Source organism: Trichechus manatus, unplaced genomic scaffold, assembly GCF_000243295.1.
Source record: "Trichechus manatus latirostris isolate Lorelei unplaced genomic scaffold, TriManLat1.0 scaffold00026, whole genome shotgun sequence".
Lineage (NCBI taxonomy): Eukaryota > Metazoa > Chordata > Mammalia > Sirenia > Trichechidae > Trichechus > Trichechus manatus.
The window spans coordinates 21647402-21666566 of record NW_004443962.1 but is presented as its reverse complement, the minus strand read 5'-3'; the positions used below and the strand labels follow the sequence as shown (position 1 = coordinate 21666566).

The following is a 19165-nucleotide window of genomic DNA, read 5'->3' as shown; positions in this document are numbered from 1 at the left end:
CATCCAAAGCCTAATCCAGAGCAAGGCCCTAACTCTCAATTCTAGGAAGCTGCAGAAGAAAAGTTGGAAGCTAGCAGAGGCTGGTTCATGAGGTTTAAGGAAAGAAGCCATCTGCATAACATAAAAGTGCAAAGTAAAGTGGCAAGTACTGATGTAGAAGCTGCAGCAACTTATCCAGAAGATCTAGCTAAGATAATTGATGAAGGCGGCTACACTAAACAACAGATTTTCAATGTAGACAAAATAGTCTTATATTGGAAGAAGATGCCATCTAGGACTTTCATAGCTAGAGAGGAGAAGTCAGTGCTTGGCTTCAAAGCTTCAAAGGACAGACTGACTCTCTTGTTAGGGGTTAATGCAGCTGGTGACTTTAAGTTGAAGCCAATGCTCATTTACCATTCTGAAAATCTAGGGCCCTTAAGAATTATGCTAAATTTACTCTGCCTGTGCTCTAGAAATGGAAAAACAAAGCCTGGATGATAGCACATCTGTTTACCACATGGGTTTACTGAATATTTTAAGCCCACTGTTAAGACTTACTGCTCAGAAAAAATGATTCCTTTCAAAATATTACTGCTCATTGACAATGCACCTGGTCACCCAAGAGCTCTGATGGAGATATACAAGGAGGTTAATGTAGTTTTCATGTCTGCTAACACAACATCCATTCTGCAGCCCATGGATCAAGGAGTAACTTCAACTTTCAAGTCTTATTATTTAAGAAACACATTTTGTAAGAGTATAGCTGCCACAGATCATGATTCCTCTGATGGATCTTGGCAAAGTAAATTGAAAACCCTCGGGAAAGGATTCACCATTCAAATGCCGTTAAGAACATTTATGATTTATGGGAGAAGGTCAAAATATCAGCATTAACAGGAGTTTGGAAGAAGGTGATTCCAACCCTCATGGATAACTTTGATGGGTTGAAGACTTCAGTGGAGGAAGTAACTGCAGATGTGGTGGGAACAGCAAGAGAACTAGAATTAGAAGTGGAGCCTGAAGACGTGACTGAATTACTGCAATCTCATGATAAAAATTTAGCGAATGAGGAGTTCCTTCTTATGGATAAGCAAAGAAAGTGGTTTCTTGAGATGAAATCTACTCCTGGTGAAGATGCTATGAACATGGTTGTAATGACAAGGATTTAGAATATTACATAAACTTAGTTGATAAAGCAGTGGCAAGGTTTAAGAAGACTGATTCCAATTTTGAAAGAAGTTCTGCTGTGGGTAAAATGCTATCAAACAGCATCACATGCTACAGAGAAATCTTTTGTAAGACAAAGAGTCAATCAGTGCAGCAAACTTCATTTTTTTCTTATTTTAAGAAACTGCCACAGATCACCCCAACCTTCAGTGACCACCACCTTAATCAGTCAGCAGCCATCAACATCGAGGCACGACCCTTCACCAGAAAAAAGATTATGACTAGCTCAAGGCTCAGATGGTGGTTAGCATTTTTTAGCAATAAAGTATTTTTTAATTAAGATGTGTACATTTTTTTAGACATAATGCTACTGCACACTTAGTAGACTACAGTATAGTATAAACATAACTTACATGCCCTGGGAAATCAAAAACTTCTTGTAACTCACTTTATTGCAATATTCGCTTTATTGCAGTGGTCTGGAATCAAACCCACAATATTTCTGAAGTATGCCTGTATTTTACTTTGTAATTTATAATAATAATTGTTGTTTGTTTTTGTTGTTAGTTGTTGTCAATTCCGACTCAAGGTGACCCCAGTAGAGTAGAACTGCTCCATAGAGTTTTCAAGGGTGTGATCTTTCAAAAGTAGATCACCAGGCTTGTCTTTTGAGGTGCCTCTGGGTGGGTATGAACTGCCAACCTTTTGGCTAGTAGTCAAGTGCATAACCATTTGTGCCACCCAAGGACTCCAACAACAATAATAAAAAAATACATTTAAAAAATGAATTTTTAAAAATTTCCTCAATTACTGTGCAGTTCTAAGATTTTACAAACCAGATTTTATCTTGCTCCTAGGAATTACTATTCCCAACACAGATTTACATCTGCTTTTATTATTCAACAAAACCTGCCAGTGACTTGGTCAGGTTCTGTGCTGGATACTAGATTCAGAGATAAGTGAGACATGATCCGTGACCTCAGGGAGTTCAAGTTCCTGGTAGGAACCAAAATAAGACCATTAGCATCTGCAGTTGTTGTTAGGTGCCATGGAGTTGGCTCTGACTCATAGTGACCCCATGTAGAATAGAATGAAACACTGCTAGGTCCTGCACCATCCTCATGATTGTTTTTATGCTGGAGTCCATTGTTGCAGCCACTGTGTCAATCCATCTCATTGAGGGTCTTCCTCTTTTTCACTGACCCTCTAATTTACCAAGCATGATGTCCTTCTCCAGGGACTGATCCCTCCTGATAACATGTCCAAAGTGTGTGTGAGACAAAGTCTCAGCATCCTTGCTTCTAAGGAGCATTCTGGCTGTACTTCTTCCAAGACAGATTTGTTTGTTTTTCTGACCATCCATGGTATATTCAATATTCTTCGCCAACACCGTAAGTCAAAGGCATCAATTCTTCTTCCGTCTTCCTTACTCATTGCCCAGCTTTCACATGCATATGAGGTGATTGAAAACACTGTGGCTTGCTTGGGTCAGGTGCACCTTAGTCCTTAAAGTGACCTCTTTGCTTTCTAACACTTTAAAGAAGTCTTTTGCAGCAGATGTGCCCAATACAATGCATCGTTTGATTTCTCAACTGTTGCTTCCATGGGTGTTGATCATAGATCCAAGGAAAATGAAACCCTTGACAACTTCAATGTTTTCTCCATTTATCATGATGTTGCTTATTGGTCCAGTTGTGAGGATTTTTGTTTTCTTTACGTTGAGGTATAATCCATACTGAAGTCTGTAGTCTTTGATCTTCATCAGTAAGTGCTTCAAGTCCTATTCACTTTCAGCAAGCAAGGTTGTGTCATCTGCATATCACAGGTTGTTAATGAGTCTTCTTCCAATCCTGATACTGAGTTCTTCTTCATATAGTCCAGCTTCTCGAATTATTTACTCAGCATAAGATTGAATGAGTATAGTGAAAGGATACAACCCTGACACACACCTTTCCTGACTTTAAACCACTCAGTATCCCCTTGTTCTGTTCAAATGACTGCCTCTTGATCTATGTACAGGTTCCTCATAAGCACAATTAAGTGTTCTGGAATTCCCATTCTTCCCAATGTTACCTATAATTTGTTATGACCCACATCTATCCACATCTACCTAATGTGAAATCACAAAAACTATTGAATGTCTGAGCTGGAAGGAAGTTGGATATGATAGTAGATTTTAAGAAATGGCCCAAATTCTTCACCCTTCCAGATACCTATGCCGTTTGTCCAGTAACTCTGTAGCTCCCTGTTACGATGACTGGGTTGAGCTGTCCTACTTCTTGGTTCTGAGCTCATCTGTGTGACTTGCTTTGGCCAAGAGATGTTAGCACAAGTGACACAAGCAGAGACTAGAAATGAGCTTGCACACTGAGGATTGCTCTTGCCTCTGCTATCACCATGAGAACATATCCACAGTAGCCTGCTAGAGGATAAGTCAAACCAAATTACCCTAGTCTAATCCCAGCCAAGGCTATCCTAGATCAGCTGACAGCCAGTTGACCACTAGACATGTGTGCAAGCCCAGCTAAGATCAGCAGAACTGTCTGTCCAACATTCTGCTGACTGCAGATGCACAAGGAAAGCCTAGCCAAGCCCAGCCCAGATCAGCTAAATCCCACAGACTTACGACTAAATGAATGTCTATTGTTATAGGGCACTGAGGTTTGTGGGTCTTTTTCACACAGCCTTATTGTGATAATAGATAACTGATACAGACATTATCTGGCCCAACTCAGTCACTTTATTGAGGATGAAACTAAGGAATGGTAGTGGATGCTGTGGTATGCTGTCCAGTGCCTACCTTCACCTTTAGGACTAAGGGTGCTTGAATGTTGGCATCTAAGTTCTTCTCTGAGAGTTGCTCTCCAGAGAAGAGAGTTACTTCAATTGTTAATGCAGTGGGACAAGGGGTACATATAAAGGCTGCTCCCCTTGCCCATACCACTCTAAAGAGCCAACTGCGTTGCAGCTCAAATTCTCCCTTAGTCTAATCTTGTATTCCTCACCCCTCATAGTTACTGTTCCTGAGAACACTTCTATTGACCTCCTCCACACAAATCTCAGAGTCCATTTCCCAAGGAACTCAACCTATGACAGATCCCAAGAAAGGGCATGACTTGCTTGGTTCACACTGCTAGCTAATAGTAGAGTGAGGGTTAAAACGCAGACAACGTGACCTCACTCCTGTCCAGTGCCCTCTCTACTATGCCAAAATGCCTCACCCTCAAAGGGTGGAGAGGACCCAGGACCAAGATCTAAGCCAAACTTTGTTCTACTAGGATATAGCAAGAAACCAACTTAATGGTCTGGTTTCTCCTTTCAAGCAAAATATTTTCTGAAATGTTTTGACCAAACATTAGACAAAAAATTCTGCATTCCCAGACTACAAAAATGGTTGCATCACAAATGAATGTTTGTGCAGAGTAGGAGAAACTGTCAAAGAATGACAACAAAAGCACTGATCAACACCGAATCTAACTTTCTGTTGTTGTTAGGTGCCATCGAGTCGGTTCCAACTCATAGCGACCCTATGTACGACAGAACGAAATCACAGGCTGGTCCTGCGCCATCCTCATGGTTGTTGTTATGCTTAAGCCCATTGTTGAAGCCACTATGTCAATCCATCTCATTGAGGGTCTTCCTCTTTTTCTCTGACCCTCTACTTTACCAAGCATTATGTCCTTCTCCAGGGACTGGTCAATCCTGATAACATGTCCAAAGTATGTGAGATGAAGTCTTGCCATCCTTGCTTCTAAGGAGCATCTGGCTGTACTTCTTCTAAGACAGATTTGTTCATTTTTCTGGCAGTCCATGGTATATTCAATATTCTTTGCCAACACCATAATTCAAAGAATTCAAATTCTTCTTTGGTCGTCCTTACTTATTGCCCAGCCTTCGCATGCAAATGAGGCTATTGAAAACACTACAGCTTCGGTCAGGATCTAACTAGGATGGGGCAACTCTATAGCAAGGTAGAGTCCCCACCAGGCTGAATTCTGAGGAAGCTACGTGGCACAAGACCAGCTCCTGTCTCCAGCAGGCTCTCCTACCACAGATGTCAGTTATGCTCTGTGTCCTGTCTAAATCAGATCTAGGTGCACAGAGCTTCTCTTCTGTGTGTGAAAATGACAGACAGTTGGCAGCTTCTTGTTAAATTTATCCAAGTTCTGCCAAAACTCTTTAGGCCTCATCACGGGCTGCAGGACTTAGAATAAAAAAAAATTTAAGAAACATCCTACAAACTGTCCACATGCTCCTGACTCAGCTGAAATGATTCCCAGATCCAAGCCAATGTGTGGGATTCTGTCATTCCACACAGCCTGCCCCTTATGCCTAAGATTGTTGTGGAAGGGGACAGCCAGGGAGGCTGGTAAGGACTGGCCTCCAAGTAAATGTGGGATGCTTGCCTAGGTCCCCATCCTTTAAGAACTGCAAGCCCAAAAGTCAGTAGTCAAATTTAGGCAGTAGTAACTTCCTTCATGTATTTGTCCTTCCATATTTGACTACAGACAGCAGTGCCACTGCCGAAGAATTCAGGTTCAAATATAAATTATTAATCACGAGCTGTGTGCCAGGTGCTGTGTTCAAAGCTTCCATCTGCTCCTCTGTGACATCCACGGTCTCGTCCCCTCCCACTCACCCTTCCCTAAGTTCCGACCATCCCACCAATGTCCCTGGACCACTTCAGCCTCTCCCATGGCTTGAGTCATTCCCTATCTCTTCTAGCAGTTTTTCAAAGTATGACCCACTGTCCGCCTTCGTCACAATCACCGGGAGTGCATGTTAAATTAGCAATTCTTGGATCCAGACCAGCTGAATCAGAATTGCTGGTGGTGAGACCTAGGATTCTGCATTTTAATGAGTTCCTGGGTGTTTTTATGTACCTTAGGACAGAGAGCTACTGACCTACAGGATAAAACCCAAGCTCTTCAATATTGCGTTTAAGGCCGCTGATGACCTGAACTCAGCCTGTCTTAGCTAGCTCCTCTCACTCTTCTTCTATTATGCTCCAACTCTCTATTTTCAGTCTTTAGAAACGTGCCCTCCCTTTCCTGGAATGCTATTCCTGCCCTTGTCCAGATGGGAACTCCTAATTACCTGAGCAACTTATCTTTGCCTCACCTGTGCACTCGTAACATTGTCGCCTTCTTCTGCGATAATGTTTACCAGTTTGCATTGTCGCTGGTTATTTACATGCCTATCTTCCCGCTAAGTATGAACAACTCCACAGCAGCGATTGAGTCTCAGTCACTTTTTATATCCTCACAGCCTAGCACAGTTCCTCGCACATAATAGCTGTTCAATAAAGATTTGGTAATCACAAACTCTCCCCTAATAAAGATACCATGTGAAAAAAGAGCATAGTGAGGGATAGGGTAAAGAAGCTGAGAAAATCTGGGTCTATGTAGAAAACCTACCATCCAAACTTCACACTTTGCTTTGACCCTGTGAGCCCACAATGCAGCCAGTCTGACCGCCATTTGAGAAAAACTACCAGTTGCTGTTGAGTCTATTCTGACTCATGGTGACCCCACGTGTGTCACAGTAGAACTGTGCTCCATAGGATTTTACAGTGTCTAATTTTCATCCAAGACGCCTCTGAGTGGACTTGAGCCTACAACATTTTGGTTAGCAGTTGAGTGTGCTAACCATTTGCGTGACCCAATTTGACTCCAATTCTAGAAAACACTCATATATGTTTATTTTCTAAATTAAGATTTTCATGTATTAAAACCAAAACCAAATCCATTGCCATCAAGTCAAATCCAACTCATAGTGAGGGCAGAATAGAACAGCCCCACAGGGTTTCCAAGGAGCGGCTGGTGGATTTGAACTGCTGACCTTTTGGTTAACAGCCATAGCTCTTAACCACTGCCCCACCAGGGCTCCAGTTTCATGTATTAGCTCTTTTTAACAAACCATATTTGTAAGGTATTAAAAGTACAATTATCCTATTCAAGAAGTCTGTACAGATGAAAAAATCTCTCCGTTGTGCTTTTGGTAAACCTGGAGGCAAAGACTATAGCAAAGATGAATTGCTTCATTTTAAAAATATTCCCAGAAGTGGTGAGCAGTCTATAGTACATTATTTCAGTTAGTATAACTCTGCTTCCAGCTACGGAACTTACTTCCTTCTGGATGGAAACAGATAAGTTCAAATGACTGTCTGCATGCAATCTTCTTACTTCTATTTTATGTGTGGGTCACTCCCCTGCCTACCACAGTAATGTGCGATGAGTGATCGAATTGAATCCATAGGTAGAGTAACCTGTCCATTCCTGATCTCAAAGCTGCTGCTCTTGCTTGGCCCCTAAAGAGAGCAGCTGTCAGTCAGTGAAGACTTAGTCCTGCCCAGATGCTTTCTTGCCCTGCAGAGTGAACCCACGAAACCCGAAGTTATTTAAAATTATCCAAATAATATACTCGCAAATCTTTCTTGACTTTCCATGGTTTACCAAACTTTAAATTCTTTGTCCTGATATTTAGAAGCTTCTAAAATCAGATGTTAAACTGCATCACTAGACCTCTATTCCAGTTCTGTCCTAGATTCAACCTTCTGTTCCAGATCAAACCTAGCTGAAAATCAGAATAACCTGAACAATATTTTAAAAATGTAGATTCCTGGACTCTATGCCCAAGCTAATGAGTCAGTGTCTTGGATGGGAGTCTGATTTTCATTCCAGTTTATATAAAGAGTACCTATAAACTGAGATGAAAAAGACCAATGGCCCAATAGAAAAATGGGCAAAAGACACTAAAATATACATATAAATGATCTTTACAAATACAAAACGATATTCATTCATACTCACAAAAAGAGAAGGGCAAACCAACGCAACCCTATACTAAGATATCATTTTTCACATATCAGATTGGTCAAAATTTTGATCACACACTCTATTGAAGAGGTTTGGGGAAATAGATACTCATATACTTTGCTGGTGAGATTGTAAAATGGTACAACTCGTATGGAGATAAATCTGGAAATAGACCCAAACTAGACACATTTTTCACTTGATCCAGTAATTCCACTTCTTAGAATCTATATTAAAAATACACCCAGATACATACAGTGACATACCTACAAGATTATTAATTGTGAAATCGTTTATAACACTAAAATGTTGAAGACAGCTCAAGTGTCTATCAACAAGGGACTGGTTAAATAAACTATGGTACAATCACAATGGCTTAATTAAAAAATGACAAAGATCTCTATATACTGATAAAGAAAGACCTCCAGGAAATGTTTTAAGTAAAAAGAGAGTAAGGTGTAGAACAGCATACATAATATATTATACCTTGTATAAATGGAGTCCCTGGGTGGCACAAACAGTTAAGCACTCAACCTCTAGTGAAAGTTTGGTGGTTTGAACCCACACAAAGGCACTTTAGAAGACAGGCCTGTGATTTGCTTCCTAAAGATCACAGCCTTGAAAACCTTATGGAGCAGCTCTACTCTGCGCACATGGGGTCGCCATGAGTCAGAATCAACTCGACAACAACTAACAACAATAACAACATTTTGAATAAATATAAGCGGAATATAGGTGTCATGGATTGAATTGTGTCCCAAAAAAATATCTGTCAACTTGGATAGGCCATGATTCCCAGTATTGTGTGATTGTCTACCATTTTGTCATCTGATGTGATTTTCCTATGTATTGTAAATCCTGTCTCTATGATGTTAATGAGATGGGATTATCAGCAGTTATGCTAATGATGCGGGATTCAATCTACAAGATTAAGTTGTGTTTTAAACCAACCTCTTTTGAGCTATAAAAGAGAGAAGTGAGTAGAGAGACGGGGGACCGATCTCATGCCACCAAGAAAGAAGAGCCAGGAGAATAGCGCGTACTTTGGACCTGGGGTCCATGCACTGAGAAGCTCCTCGACTAGGGAAGACTGATGACAGGGACCTTCCCCCAGAGCTGACAGAGAAAGGCTTCACCTGGAGCTGGCACCCTGAATTCAGACTTCTAGCCTCCTAGACTGTGAGAGAATAAGTTTCTGTTCATTAAAGCCATCCACTTGTGGTGTTTCTATTATAGCAGCACTATATGACTAAAACAATAGGTATTTATATTTATTCATATTTGCATAAAGAAACACTAAAGGAATATAAGGAACACAAGGACTTATACAAATGATTACCCACGGGGCAGAGAGTTGCAGGGTAAATAGCTGAGGAGAGAATGCAAGACTAGTCTGTGTATACCTTTTTATATAGCTTGACTTCTGAATCTAGAAAACGTATTATCTATCTAAAAAATTAAATAAAAAGCAAAAATATCTTTATAGAGTCATCATCTGTCAAACAATGTATTCAATTTTAAAGGCCCCTCCATTAAATCAACTCACGTCTCAAAATTCTATGATATTTATGATAACTTCTCTGATGACTGCAATTGGAAGAGCTCATCCTTCCACCACATGATTCCAACACTTGTTTTGTACATTTGACTTATCAGGCACTTTTCATGCCTTGATTGTCAGGGGCTGATCTTGACACTGATTTCCTTGATGTTAGAGGCAGCAAGGGCGGTAGAATAGGAGGACTGAAAATTTTAGGAGAGGTTCTCTAGTCTCTGGGCACAGAATGATTCATAATCAAAGAGTGAGTAAACAGAGAGAAAAGTCACTGCCTGGACATCTGAGCACTTACCCAGACTCTCTTCCCAGCTCAGGTGGCAAGATCGAGAGAAGGCAGCTGCCAGGCATTGTCACCACAGATGAAAGGAGGAGTTGGGGGCCAAAGGTCAATTTTTCAGGAGTGCTCCTGAGGGATCATGACAAATTATGGATAACATTGTGAAGAACAGGAATTCCAGAACACTTAATTGTGCACGCAGAACCTGTACACAGACCAAGAGGCAGTCGTTCAAACAGAACAAGGGGATACTGCATGGTTTAAAATCAGGAAAGGTGTGCATTAGGGTTATATCCTTTCACCATACTTACTCAATCTGCATGCTGGGCAAATAATCTGAGAAGCTGGACTATATGAAGAAGAATGTGGCATCAGGATTGGAGGAACACTCATCAACAATCCGCGATATGCAGAGGACACAACCTTGCTTGCTGAAAGTGAAGAAGACTTAAAGCACTTATTGATGAAGATCAAAGACTATAGTCTTCAGCATGAATTACACCTCAACAAAAGAAAATGAAAATCCTCACAACTGGACCAATAAACAACATCATGATAAACAGAGAAAAGATTGAAGTTGTCAAGGATTTCATTTTACTTGGATCCACAATCAACACTCATGGAAGCAGCAATCAAGAAATCAAATGACGTATTGCATTGGGCAAAGCTGCTGCAAAAGACCTGTTTAAAGCGTTAAAAAGCAATGTCACTTTGAGGACTAAGGTGTCGCCTGACCCAAGCCATGGTATTTTCAATCACCTCATATGCATGCGAAAGCTGGACAATGAATAAGGAAGACTGAAGAATTGATGCCTTTGAATTATGGTGTTGGTGAAGAATATTGAATATACCATGGACTGCCAGAAGAATGAACAAATCTGTATTAGAAGAAATACAGTCAGAATATGCCTTAGAAGCAAGGATGGTGAGACTTCATCTCACATATTTTGGACATGTTATCAGGAGGGAACAGTCCCTGGAGAAGGACAATATGCTCTGTAAAGTAGAGAGTCGATGAAAAAGAGGAAGACCCTCAAGGAGATAGACTGACAGATGGGTTGTAACAATGGGTTCAAATATAGCAATGATTGTGAGGATGGCGCAGGATAGGGCAGTGTTTTATTCTGTTATACATAGGTTCGTTTTAAGTTAGAACCAACTTGACAGCACCTAACAACAACAACAAACTCCTGAGGGAAAGCAGCGTTTTTGAATTGTTATGGATCCTTATGATTCTGAGGCTTGTCCATAAAGAACAATTCTCTTCAACAAGATCAAAGACTGAAAAGAGTATTTTAGGTTAATCACAGTCAAAATGTATTCTATCCTTCTCACTTATAAAGGTGATTTAAAATACAGTCTATGAGTTCCTTATTCATATAATTTACACATCAACAACCCTCTCTCCTTCTTGCCTTATTCCATCTCCATCAACTTTTCTGTTTTTATCAATTACCCTCAAACTCTGCTTCCTTCACAAGAAGCTGTCAAAGAATTCCCTTTGCCCCCCAACATGTCCTAAGTGTGCTCCAGCTTTCAAAATTTGCGGTCAAATACCAGCATCAAAATATTTCTCATCTCTCTGTTTTGCTAAGAAAGAAATGCTTACTTCATTCTTGCCCCATTTCTCTTTTCATTCTACAATAAAGTGTCTTTAGCCAGCAACTTCCTCCTATCTGTCTATAGGAAGAACTTTGTCTATAATCCATCTTCTTAACACACACACACACACACACCAATATTCCTATCCTAGATTGACATTTAAAATATCACTACAATTAAGAATGCATTTGTATGTTGTGCCATTTTAAACCCTTGCACATAATATACACTATGCTGGCCAAACCAGATGAGATATCTTTCATGGTAATTTGCTGAAGCGTGTGTAACTTCCTTTAGGTGAATGCCTGAAATGTTAGGTAAATTTCTTGGTGCTTGTAGGTCCGTCATTGATGTTCCAAAAACCTTGAGAAAGGTGGGCCAGCTCGTGAGCACAGCCCACACTGCAGTTGGATGTGGGTCGCTCTTTTTAAGGCCCAGGAAAAGTCTAGAAGAGCAGAGAGCACTCGATTTATTTTTAAAGACAGTAAGGCCATCTGATAGATTTCCAGCTGAAAATCGGTCCAGGCTGGAGTTTGGTTCACTGAATCCAGGCTCATGCCAACTCTTATTTTCCCACGGCTGCTCTCAGCCTTGGCTCAAAGTGCTGCAGCCTTTCCCATCAGGCTGACCTGGGACATGACACAAAGAGAGAAAGGCCTTCCAGGAATTAGTGAGGAGCAAAATAAAAGGCCTCCAAACCCGGTCCAGGCTGCCACTCATTGAGGCAAACACCCAAATCACAATACCTGCTTTCCAATAAGGCAGAACAGAAAACCTCAGCTCCTCTACAACACATTGTCAACTCAGATGTCCAGAAAACAGCAGGATTATGCTAAAAAAATTGCCAAGGCAGCACCAAATGCTTATAATAGTTAGGAAAATAGAGGTTGAGGTGGAAGATACAGTGATTTTTCTAGACTTCTCTTACTTTGTATAAGGGCTGGTGGGTAACACATGTGACGCTGGGAACACCTGTTGAGGGTGGCTTTTAACACCAGCCAGAGCCACTGTCTGTGCTGGATGGACTGTCTGCTTCCTCTCTAGACATCTGCATTATAATTTAGCTCACTTGCTCATGCTGCTATTCGAAAATCCCAAAAGCAACTGACTTGAATCCCAGTGAACCACCCAATATTTGGCTTCACAGTGTTAGTCTCGTGGGCTTCAGCTCTATCACCAATGCAGCCCCACCTTGGAAGGCAGTTGTGAGGGCTCATGGGTCAACATTCTGTGATTAGGAGAAAACAATTACAAGTATTTTGCAACTTTAAGTGCTATAGTCCCCGTGAAGGAGTCCCTGGGTTGCGCAAATGGCTAAGTGCTTGACTACTAGCCGTGAGGTTGGCAGTTTGAATCAGCCAGAAGCACCTCAGAAGAAAGGTCTGGTGATCTGCTTCCAGAAGATCACAGCCATGAAAACTGTACGGAGCACATTTCTACTCTGTACACATGGGGTTGTCATGAGTCAGAATCAACTCAACAGCAGCTGGTTTGGTTAGGGTTTGGTTGTCCTTGTGACTGCTCATTGACCTCCAAATTCCAAATCAACTAATGGTGATGATGAAGACCACAATACTATTATTGTTTACCAACTGAGGGCCTACTATGTGATAGGCATTTGCACACATTATGTTATGTAATCCTCACCACAGCCTGTAACAGAGATGTGATTGTCCTCTCAGCTGAGACTTACCTAACATCACACAGCAGGTAAGTTGGGATGCTTCCTTTGACTCCAGAACCTCTCCTGTACTGTTTGTATGTGTGAATGACTTTTACTGTTGTTCCTGTTTTTGTTCTTTCCTCCAAACATATACACAGCACGAGGATAAATGTCCAGTTGTGTTCATAGACAAAACAGTCACCAATACACAATGATTTATGATGGGACATTAGAAAGGATGCTATTTTTTTCCCCCTTTGGAGATATCTCAGGGGGAAAGTGAGCTAATAAAAGTAGGTAAAAACTAGTTGCCATCGTAATAAACTTAAAACATTTTGTAACCACATATTTACTCTGCCAAGTGCCTATATTCCAATAAAATGTTCATCCTTGAAAAAAAAGAAAACCTAGTTGCCATCAAGTCAATTCTGACTGTCAGAGTAGAACTATGCTCTATAGGGTTTTCGATGGCTGATTTTTCAGAAACAGATCACCAGGTCTTTCTTCTGAGGTGCCTCCAGGTACACTCAAACCCTCAGTTACAGCTGAGTGTGTTAACTGTTTGCACCACCCAGTGGCTCCAAAAGTAGATAATGCATGTAGGAACAAAGTTTTCAAAAAGAATAGGGCCCTATTAATGGAATAATTATAGAATAAAGCAGGTGGGTCATACTCTGGACTTCTATGAGGCTTAACTATTCACAGTAAGACTCGTAATGTTCCCATGAGAACTACATGACTCAGATCTCAGTCGCCCAAAGCTGAGCTGTGCACTTCATACATCTCACAGGCATCATCAATATGAACAACTGTGAAAACTCTAAATTCAGCCAAGTTCTCCACTTTCCAAAAGGACTCGGGTGCTATGTAGTCCATATTTTCAGTGACTTTGCATTTATCTTAATAGCCTCTCTCAGCCCTGGTTAATTCCTTCCTGGCCCAGGGTCTGGAAGGCCCCATCTGTGCAAGAGTCACCTGCGGGAGGATCAGAAAGTGCTGCTCACAGGCAAGAAGACTCAGGATCCAAACGAAAACGTCTCAATGCCTCGCGGCTGCTTCTCCCATTATATTACTTCTCTTGTTTTTGTCCACCTTACTGCCTCTTAAACCAAAGAGTGCTTGCATATTTTTCATTTTGCAGTGCTGAAACTTCAACCAGAGAAATCCCTGCATGGTTATATAACTAGGTAGGCAAACTGACCTGTGTTATTGCAAGGAAAAAAGGCCCACTGGTCATCTGAATTCCTCTCTTGGTTCCCTATGCCACTATAGTTCTCATAAAGTTTGTCTCCCCTTTAGATGTGAGAAAGACAATAATAAATAAATTTTTTAAGAGAACCTAGCTGGAAGTGGTCGATTTTCATGGTGCTGTTGTTGACAGGGCCAAAGATGGTGATCACAGAGATTTTCCTGGTGGCCATTTTGCAGAAACTTTCCAGATATTCATCTCGCTGTTGCACATACATGTTGTTCTCAGCCTTAGGAGTGGTGATCAGCTGGAGATGGGTGAAGGAAGCAAAGATTAATTTAAAGTGATAATTTCACATTGAGACAAAAGCCAAATGAATGTTTTAGAATAGAGGGCTGGTAGTGATTGACATCTAAACTACCGACTGTTCTGTTGGACAGGTAGCATAATTAGGGCCAAGAAAGATTATTTGAAAAGAGTTTTTTGTAAAATGGTGCCAGGCAGCTTGGAGTTTCCTTCACCACTCGTCTCCCTGTGTCCCGGATTCTCAGTGGTGACCTCTGCACAGAAGCACTTACCTGGCAGGGCTGTTGTGAGCTTTACATGAAAACCTGGCACATAATAAGTGTTCAACAAATGTTATCTCCCTTCCTTCATTTGCTCTTCCTTATCTCAACTGGCTTATCTGACATTCACGGATTCAGTGGTTACTACTACTATTTTACATTTGGCAGGGTTGAGAGTTTCACAGGCAAGCCTTGGGCACTATGGGACTTTCTGTGGTTTAGAATATTTTATTTAGGCAATCTTGGAAAAAGTTTTTAGGATGGTCTTTGGCCCCTGTTTTGTCATAGAAAATATTCATGGTCACAATGTGCTTGTATGGAGCTTGTGGTGGACGTCTTTTGATACTGGAAGATGGTTTTGATTATTTCAATCCAGCCTTCTCTCCAATTTAGGTCTGGTATTTTTCACTTAGCCCCTTTCCTCCACCCTCAGAAAGGCTCAGCCCCTCGGCAGTAATAGCCCCTGACTTCTTCTGGGGGAAAAGAAGAAAGACAGAGAAATTGAAAGAGGTGTTTTAGTTACCAGCCATCTGGGAAAAGATTTATCTCATTATTTCGCATAAAATGGGGATGTCCCTATATTTAGGGATCCTCTGGAATGCTGTCTCTAAGAATGTCTCAGTGTTTTTGATCTAGCCTAATATAAAAGCTCTCTACTCCCTTGGTTATTTTAGTCGCCTTTTCTTGAGCCTTTTCCAATATCGCCAGATTTTTCCTGAGCTGAAACCAGAACTGTGTACCATGTGTGGTGGGGCACCGTGCTGTTCGCCCTGGGAGTGGAAAGAGGTGAATTTTATTCTGGACGCCCCCTGAAGACGCCAGCTCACTGAGCTAATGTTTGCAGTGAATACTGTGTATTTACCCTTTGCTGATTCATCACTGAGCTCAGAGACAAGCTTCTTTAAATTACTTGCCCCTGATTTTTTTTTTTTTTTATAACACTTGAACACATTCTAATTTATCAGGCACTTTTCTACTTACCCACCTAGCCTTATAAAATATTTCTGCAGTTTGTGGCTAATACAAGTACCAGTTGCTGTCAGGTCAACTCTGACTCGTGGTGACCCCATATGTGTCAGAGTAGAATTTTGCTCTATAGGGTTTTCAGTGGCTGATTTTTTGGAAATTGATTGCCAGGCCTTTCTTCCAAGGTGCTTCTGGGTGAACTAAACCCCTAACATTTCAGTAAGCAGCCCAGTGTGTAAACAGTTTACACCACCCCGTTTGGCATTTTTCAGAGGATAAGATGCCATTTTGTTAAACCTCTTCCAAATACTTTATCAAAAATGCTTAATAAATCTGGTACCAGCTTGATCCTGCTGTTTATTTTTCTCTGTCAGAGATGTGTTTATTGCTGCAGACAGTTCTCCTTTCTAAGAATTCTCTATGCATGATAAAATACTATCTACACCTCATGGAAATGAAAATGTGTTCAATAGCCTTTGAGTGGAACATTAACAAAGGTTTTCTGGGACCAAGTTATTTTTCCTCCATTATTTATTTAATTAGACATGATCTAGTTTACTTTTTTATTTTGTGTTTATATGTCTGTTCAGATGGACATGGTGAGTAGGAAATGCTTGTTCTAGAAATGTAATTTCCCAGGGGGAAAAAATAATAATACTTCCCCAAATTAATTCATTTATTCATACTTAGCCTCTAAAAAAGATTTCAGGTGTTTATAAAAAGATATGGTGATGGCATTTTTGGTTTGTTTGTTTGTTTTAATTAGCTATACGACATTTGAAAATATTTCTTCAGGTTTTGCTGGTAGCCCAAATCTTGGAGTTTTATTTTAGGTTTTTATTTCTGGCTGAAAAAAAAACAAGTGTTTAGGTGAAAGCATAAGAGAGTCAAAAATAAAATTAAGAGAAATATTTACTGTCAATGATTTTAGACTCCCTAGCCATGAGTCAGAATTGACTCAACAGCAATGGGTTTAGTTTTAGTTTTTTTTTGGGTATTCTAAATTAGAAGTCCTTGGGTGGGGCAAATGGTTGATACTCTTGGCTGCTAACTGAAAGGCTGGAGGTCAGATCCACCCAGAGGTGCTTTAGAAGAAAGGCCTGGGTGACCTACTTCATCAAAAGTCAGCCATTGAAAGCCTTACAGAGTAAAGTTGTACTTTTCCACACATGGGTTCACCACGAGTCGGAATCGACTGTGGCAACTGGTGCTGGTGGTGAATTCTAAGTTAAGGAGAAGCCCATATTTAGAATATATTTAGAGCCACCCAGATGCTAGATCACTGATAATTACCTGCTCTGTAAATTCAAAACCATTCATAGCCCCCATTTCATCATCTTGTACTCTGCCATGAATTCTTATAACCCTCTGCAGACCATAATGTGACAGGCCTCAAAGCCCCTCTAGTCTCTTGCCCGGGTGCCTGGTTAAGAGCTTCAGATGATGTATAATGCAGAGACTGACGTTTCCCCATGCAGCTCCCCGCTGCACGCAGGAGTTTTACGCCATGGATACCCAGTGGGAATCTGACTTAAATAAATCAAGGTCTCTGATGTTTGTTTTCACCTCAGGACCTTAGCTCTAGGGTGCCTTACCCCACTGTTGAGGTGACATGCATTTTGCGTGACTCATTTCCTACCTTCTGTCCTCCACTGTCTGGCCCCAGGCTCTCTCTTGCTAGCCTTTCTTCCTATCCCTCCCTTACACAACCCTTTCATCCAGTACAGCCAGACCCATCTCAGTTGTGAAATGAGGGGAATCTTGGGCAGAGTGGCACAGAGAAAGGTGGCTGCAGTCAAAATCAGAAGGTCTGCATTTTATTCCTAGCTCAACCCCTGGCTAGCTTGTAGCCTTAAGAAAGCCACTTAATCTTATGAACCTTGGCTTTCTCATCTTTAAAATGGAACAACTTCTCTCCCAACTTCATAAAGTTGTTGTGAGAATCAAACAAAAAAATATATGTGAACAGGCTACATGCACCCAAGCACCATACCTGTATGTTGCCTCTGAATAATTCACCCACATTCCTTCCTCTGCCTTTGCCCATATCACCTCCCCTCACCTAGCCAACCCTCCCGATATGCTCCACTGTATCTGGCTCTGAATCATTCTTCAAGGGCAGCATTTTCCTTATGGTCTTTTCTAGCCCTCAATGGTGACTTCATTCTTATTGTCTGTGGAAGGAGCCCTGATGGCGCAATGTTTAAATGTTCAGCTGCTAACCAAAAGTGGGCAGTTTGAACTCACCCAGTGGCTCCACAAGAGAAAGACCTGGCGATGCACTTTCGTAAAGGTTGCAGCCTAGAAAACCCTACAGGGAAGTTCTACACTGCCACATGAGGTCACTGGGAGTCGGATTTGACTCCATGGCACCTAACAACAACAACAGCAACGTGGTCTGTGTAGTCCCTGGGTGGTGCGATTAATGCGCTCGGCTGCTAACCAAAAGGTTGAAAGTTTGAGTCCACCCAGATGCGCTTTGGAAGAAAGGTCTAGCGACCTACTTCCAAAAAATCTGCCATTGAAAATCCTATAGAGCATAGTTCTACTCTGACACACACGAGGTTGCCATGAGTCAGAGTCGACTCCATAGCAACTGTTTTTTTTTGTTGTTGTTGTTGTCTGTACTACTCACATGGAATTCCTGGATTTCCTTGAGTTCCTGTTATATTTTATATCATGTTGTACCTTCCCAGCTAGAGTTTAAGTTCTTCAAGGAGCTGAAGGCCCAGCAGCATAATGGTAGGAGCACAAATGCTGACCCACGTTCCTCAGGTTACATAGATCACTCCACAGCCAGAGAGAGGAGGGGGCTCACAGTGGTCCCTGGTTAGAACTCTCTAGATACAGCCCACAGACCATTGGTAAAGACCCTCCTCCTTACATTTCATCTGCTCCTGGAGCTGGCATCAGGGAAAACAGATCCTCTGTTCACATTTCACAGACTCTTTCCCTATATACTGGCATCCGTCACATTTATTTTCTAGCTCGGCAGTATTTCAAACAGTGTTTAAAATGGAAACCATTCCCAGTTCCCTCTTCCTAAAAAGAGCACCCTAGAACTTCACAGTAAACATTATTGTCGGCAGTTGGGCTTGGCCTCTTTCCAGTTTGGTGGCAATAAATCAGGGAATTTAAATTGTATTGTGGTTCTTGTTTATGTTTCTGTTCCAACTGCTGTGTTGGCTCAGTGAGGCTGAGAGGATAACTAAGCCTGTTTACATGTGTAACAGGAGCAAGTGGAACGGAAGATGCGCATGGGAAGATATTTTCAGTCTTAGATTATTCTAAATATTGTTTTAGGCCCTAGAATTCCTGAATGGTGTAAACAGTTAACATGCTCAGCTGCTATCTAAAAGGCTGGTGGTTTGAGTATACCC

The 19165-nt window shown here is 41.3% G+C and overlaps 1 protein-coding gene across 3 annotated transcripts in view; it reads right to left on the bottom strand.

Moving 5' to 3' along the window:
* The window catches only part of CCDC80 (coiled-coil domain containing 80), a 54347-nt gene that overhangs the window by 25222 nt on the left and 9960 nt on the right, over window positions 1-19165 (bottom strand). For all 3 annotated transcript variants that reach the window (XM_023728884.1, XM_004373684.2, XM_004373683.1), the window contains one exon: window positions 14404-14560. In XM_023728884.1, coding sequence (XP_023584652.1) covers window positions 14404-14560 — 157 coding nt within the window. The remainder of the gene's footprint in view (window positions 1-14403; window positions 14561-19165) is intronic.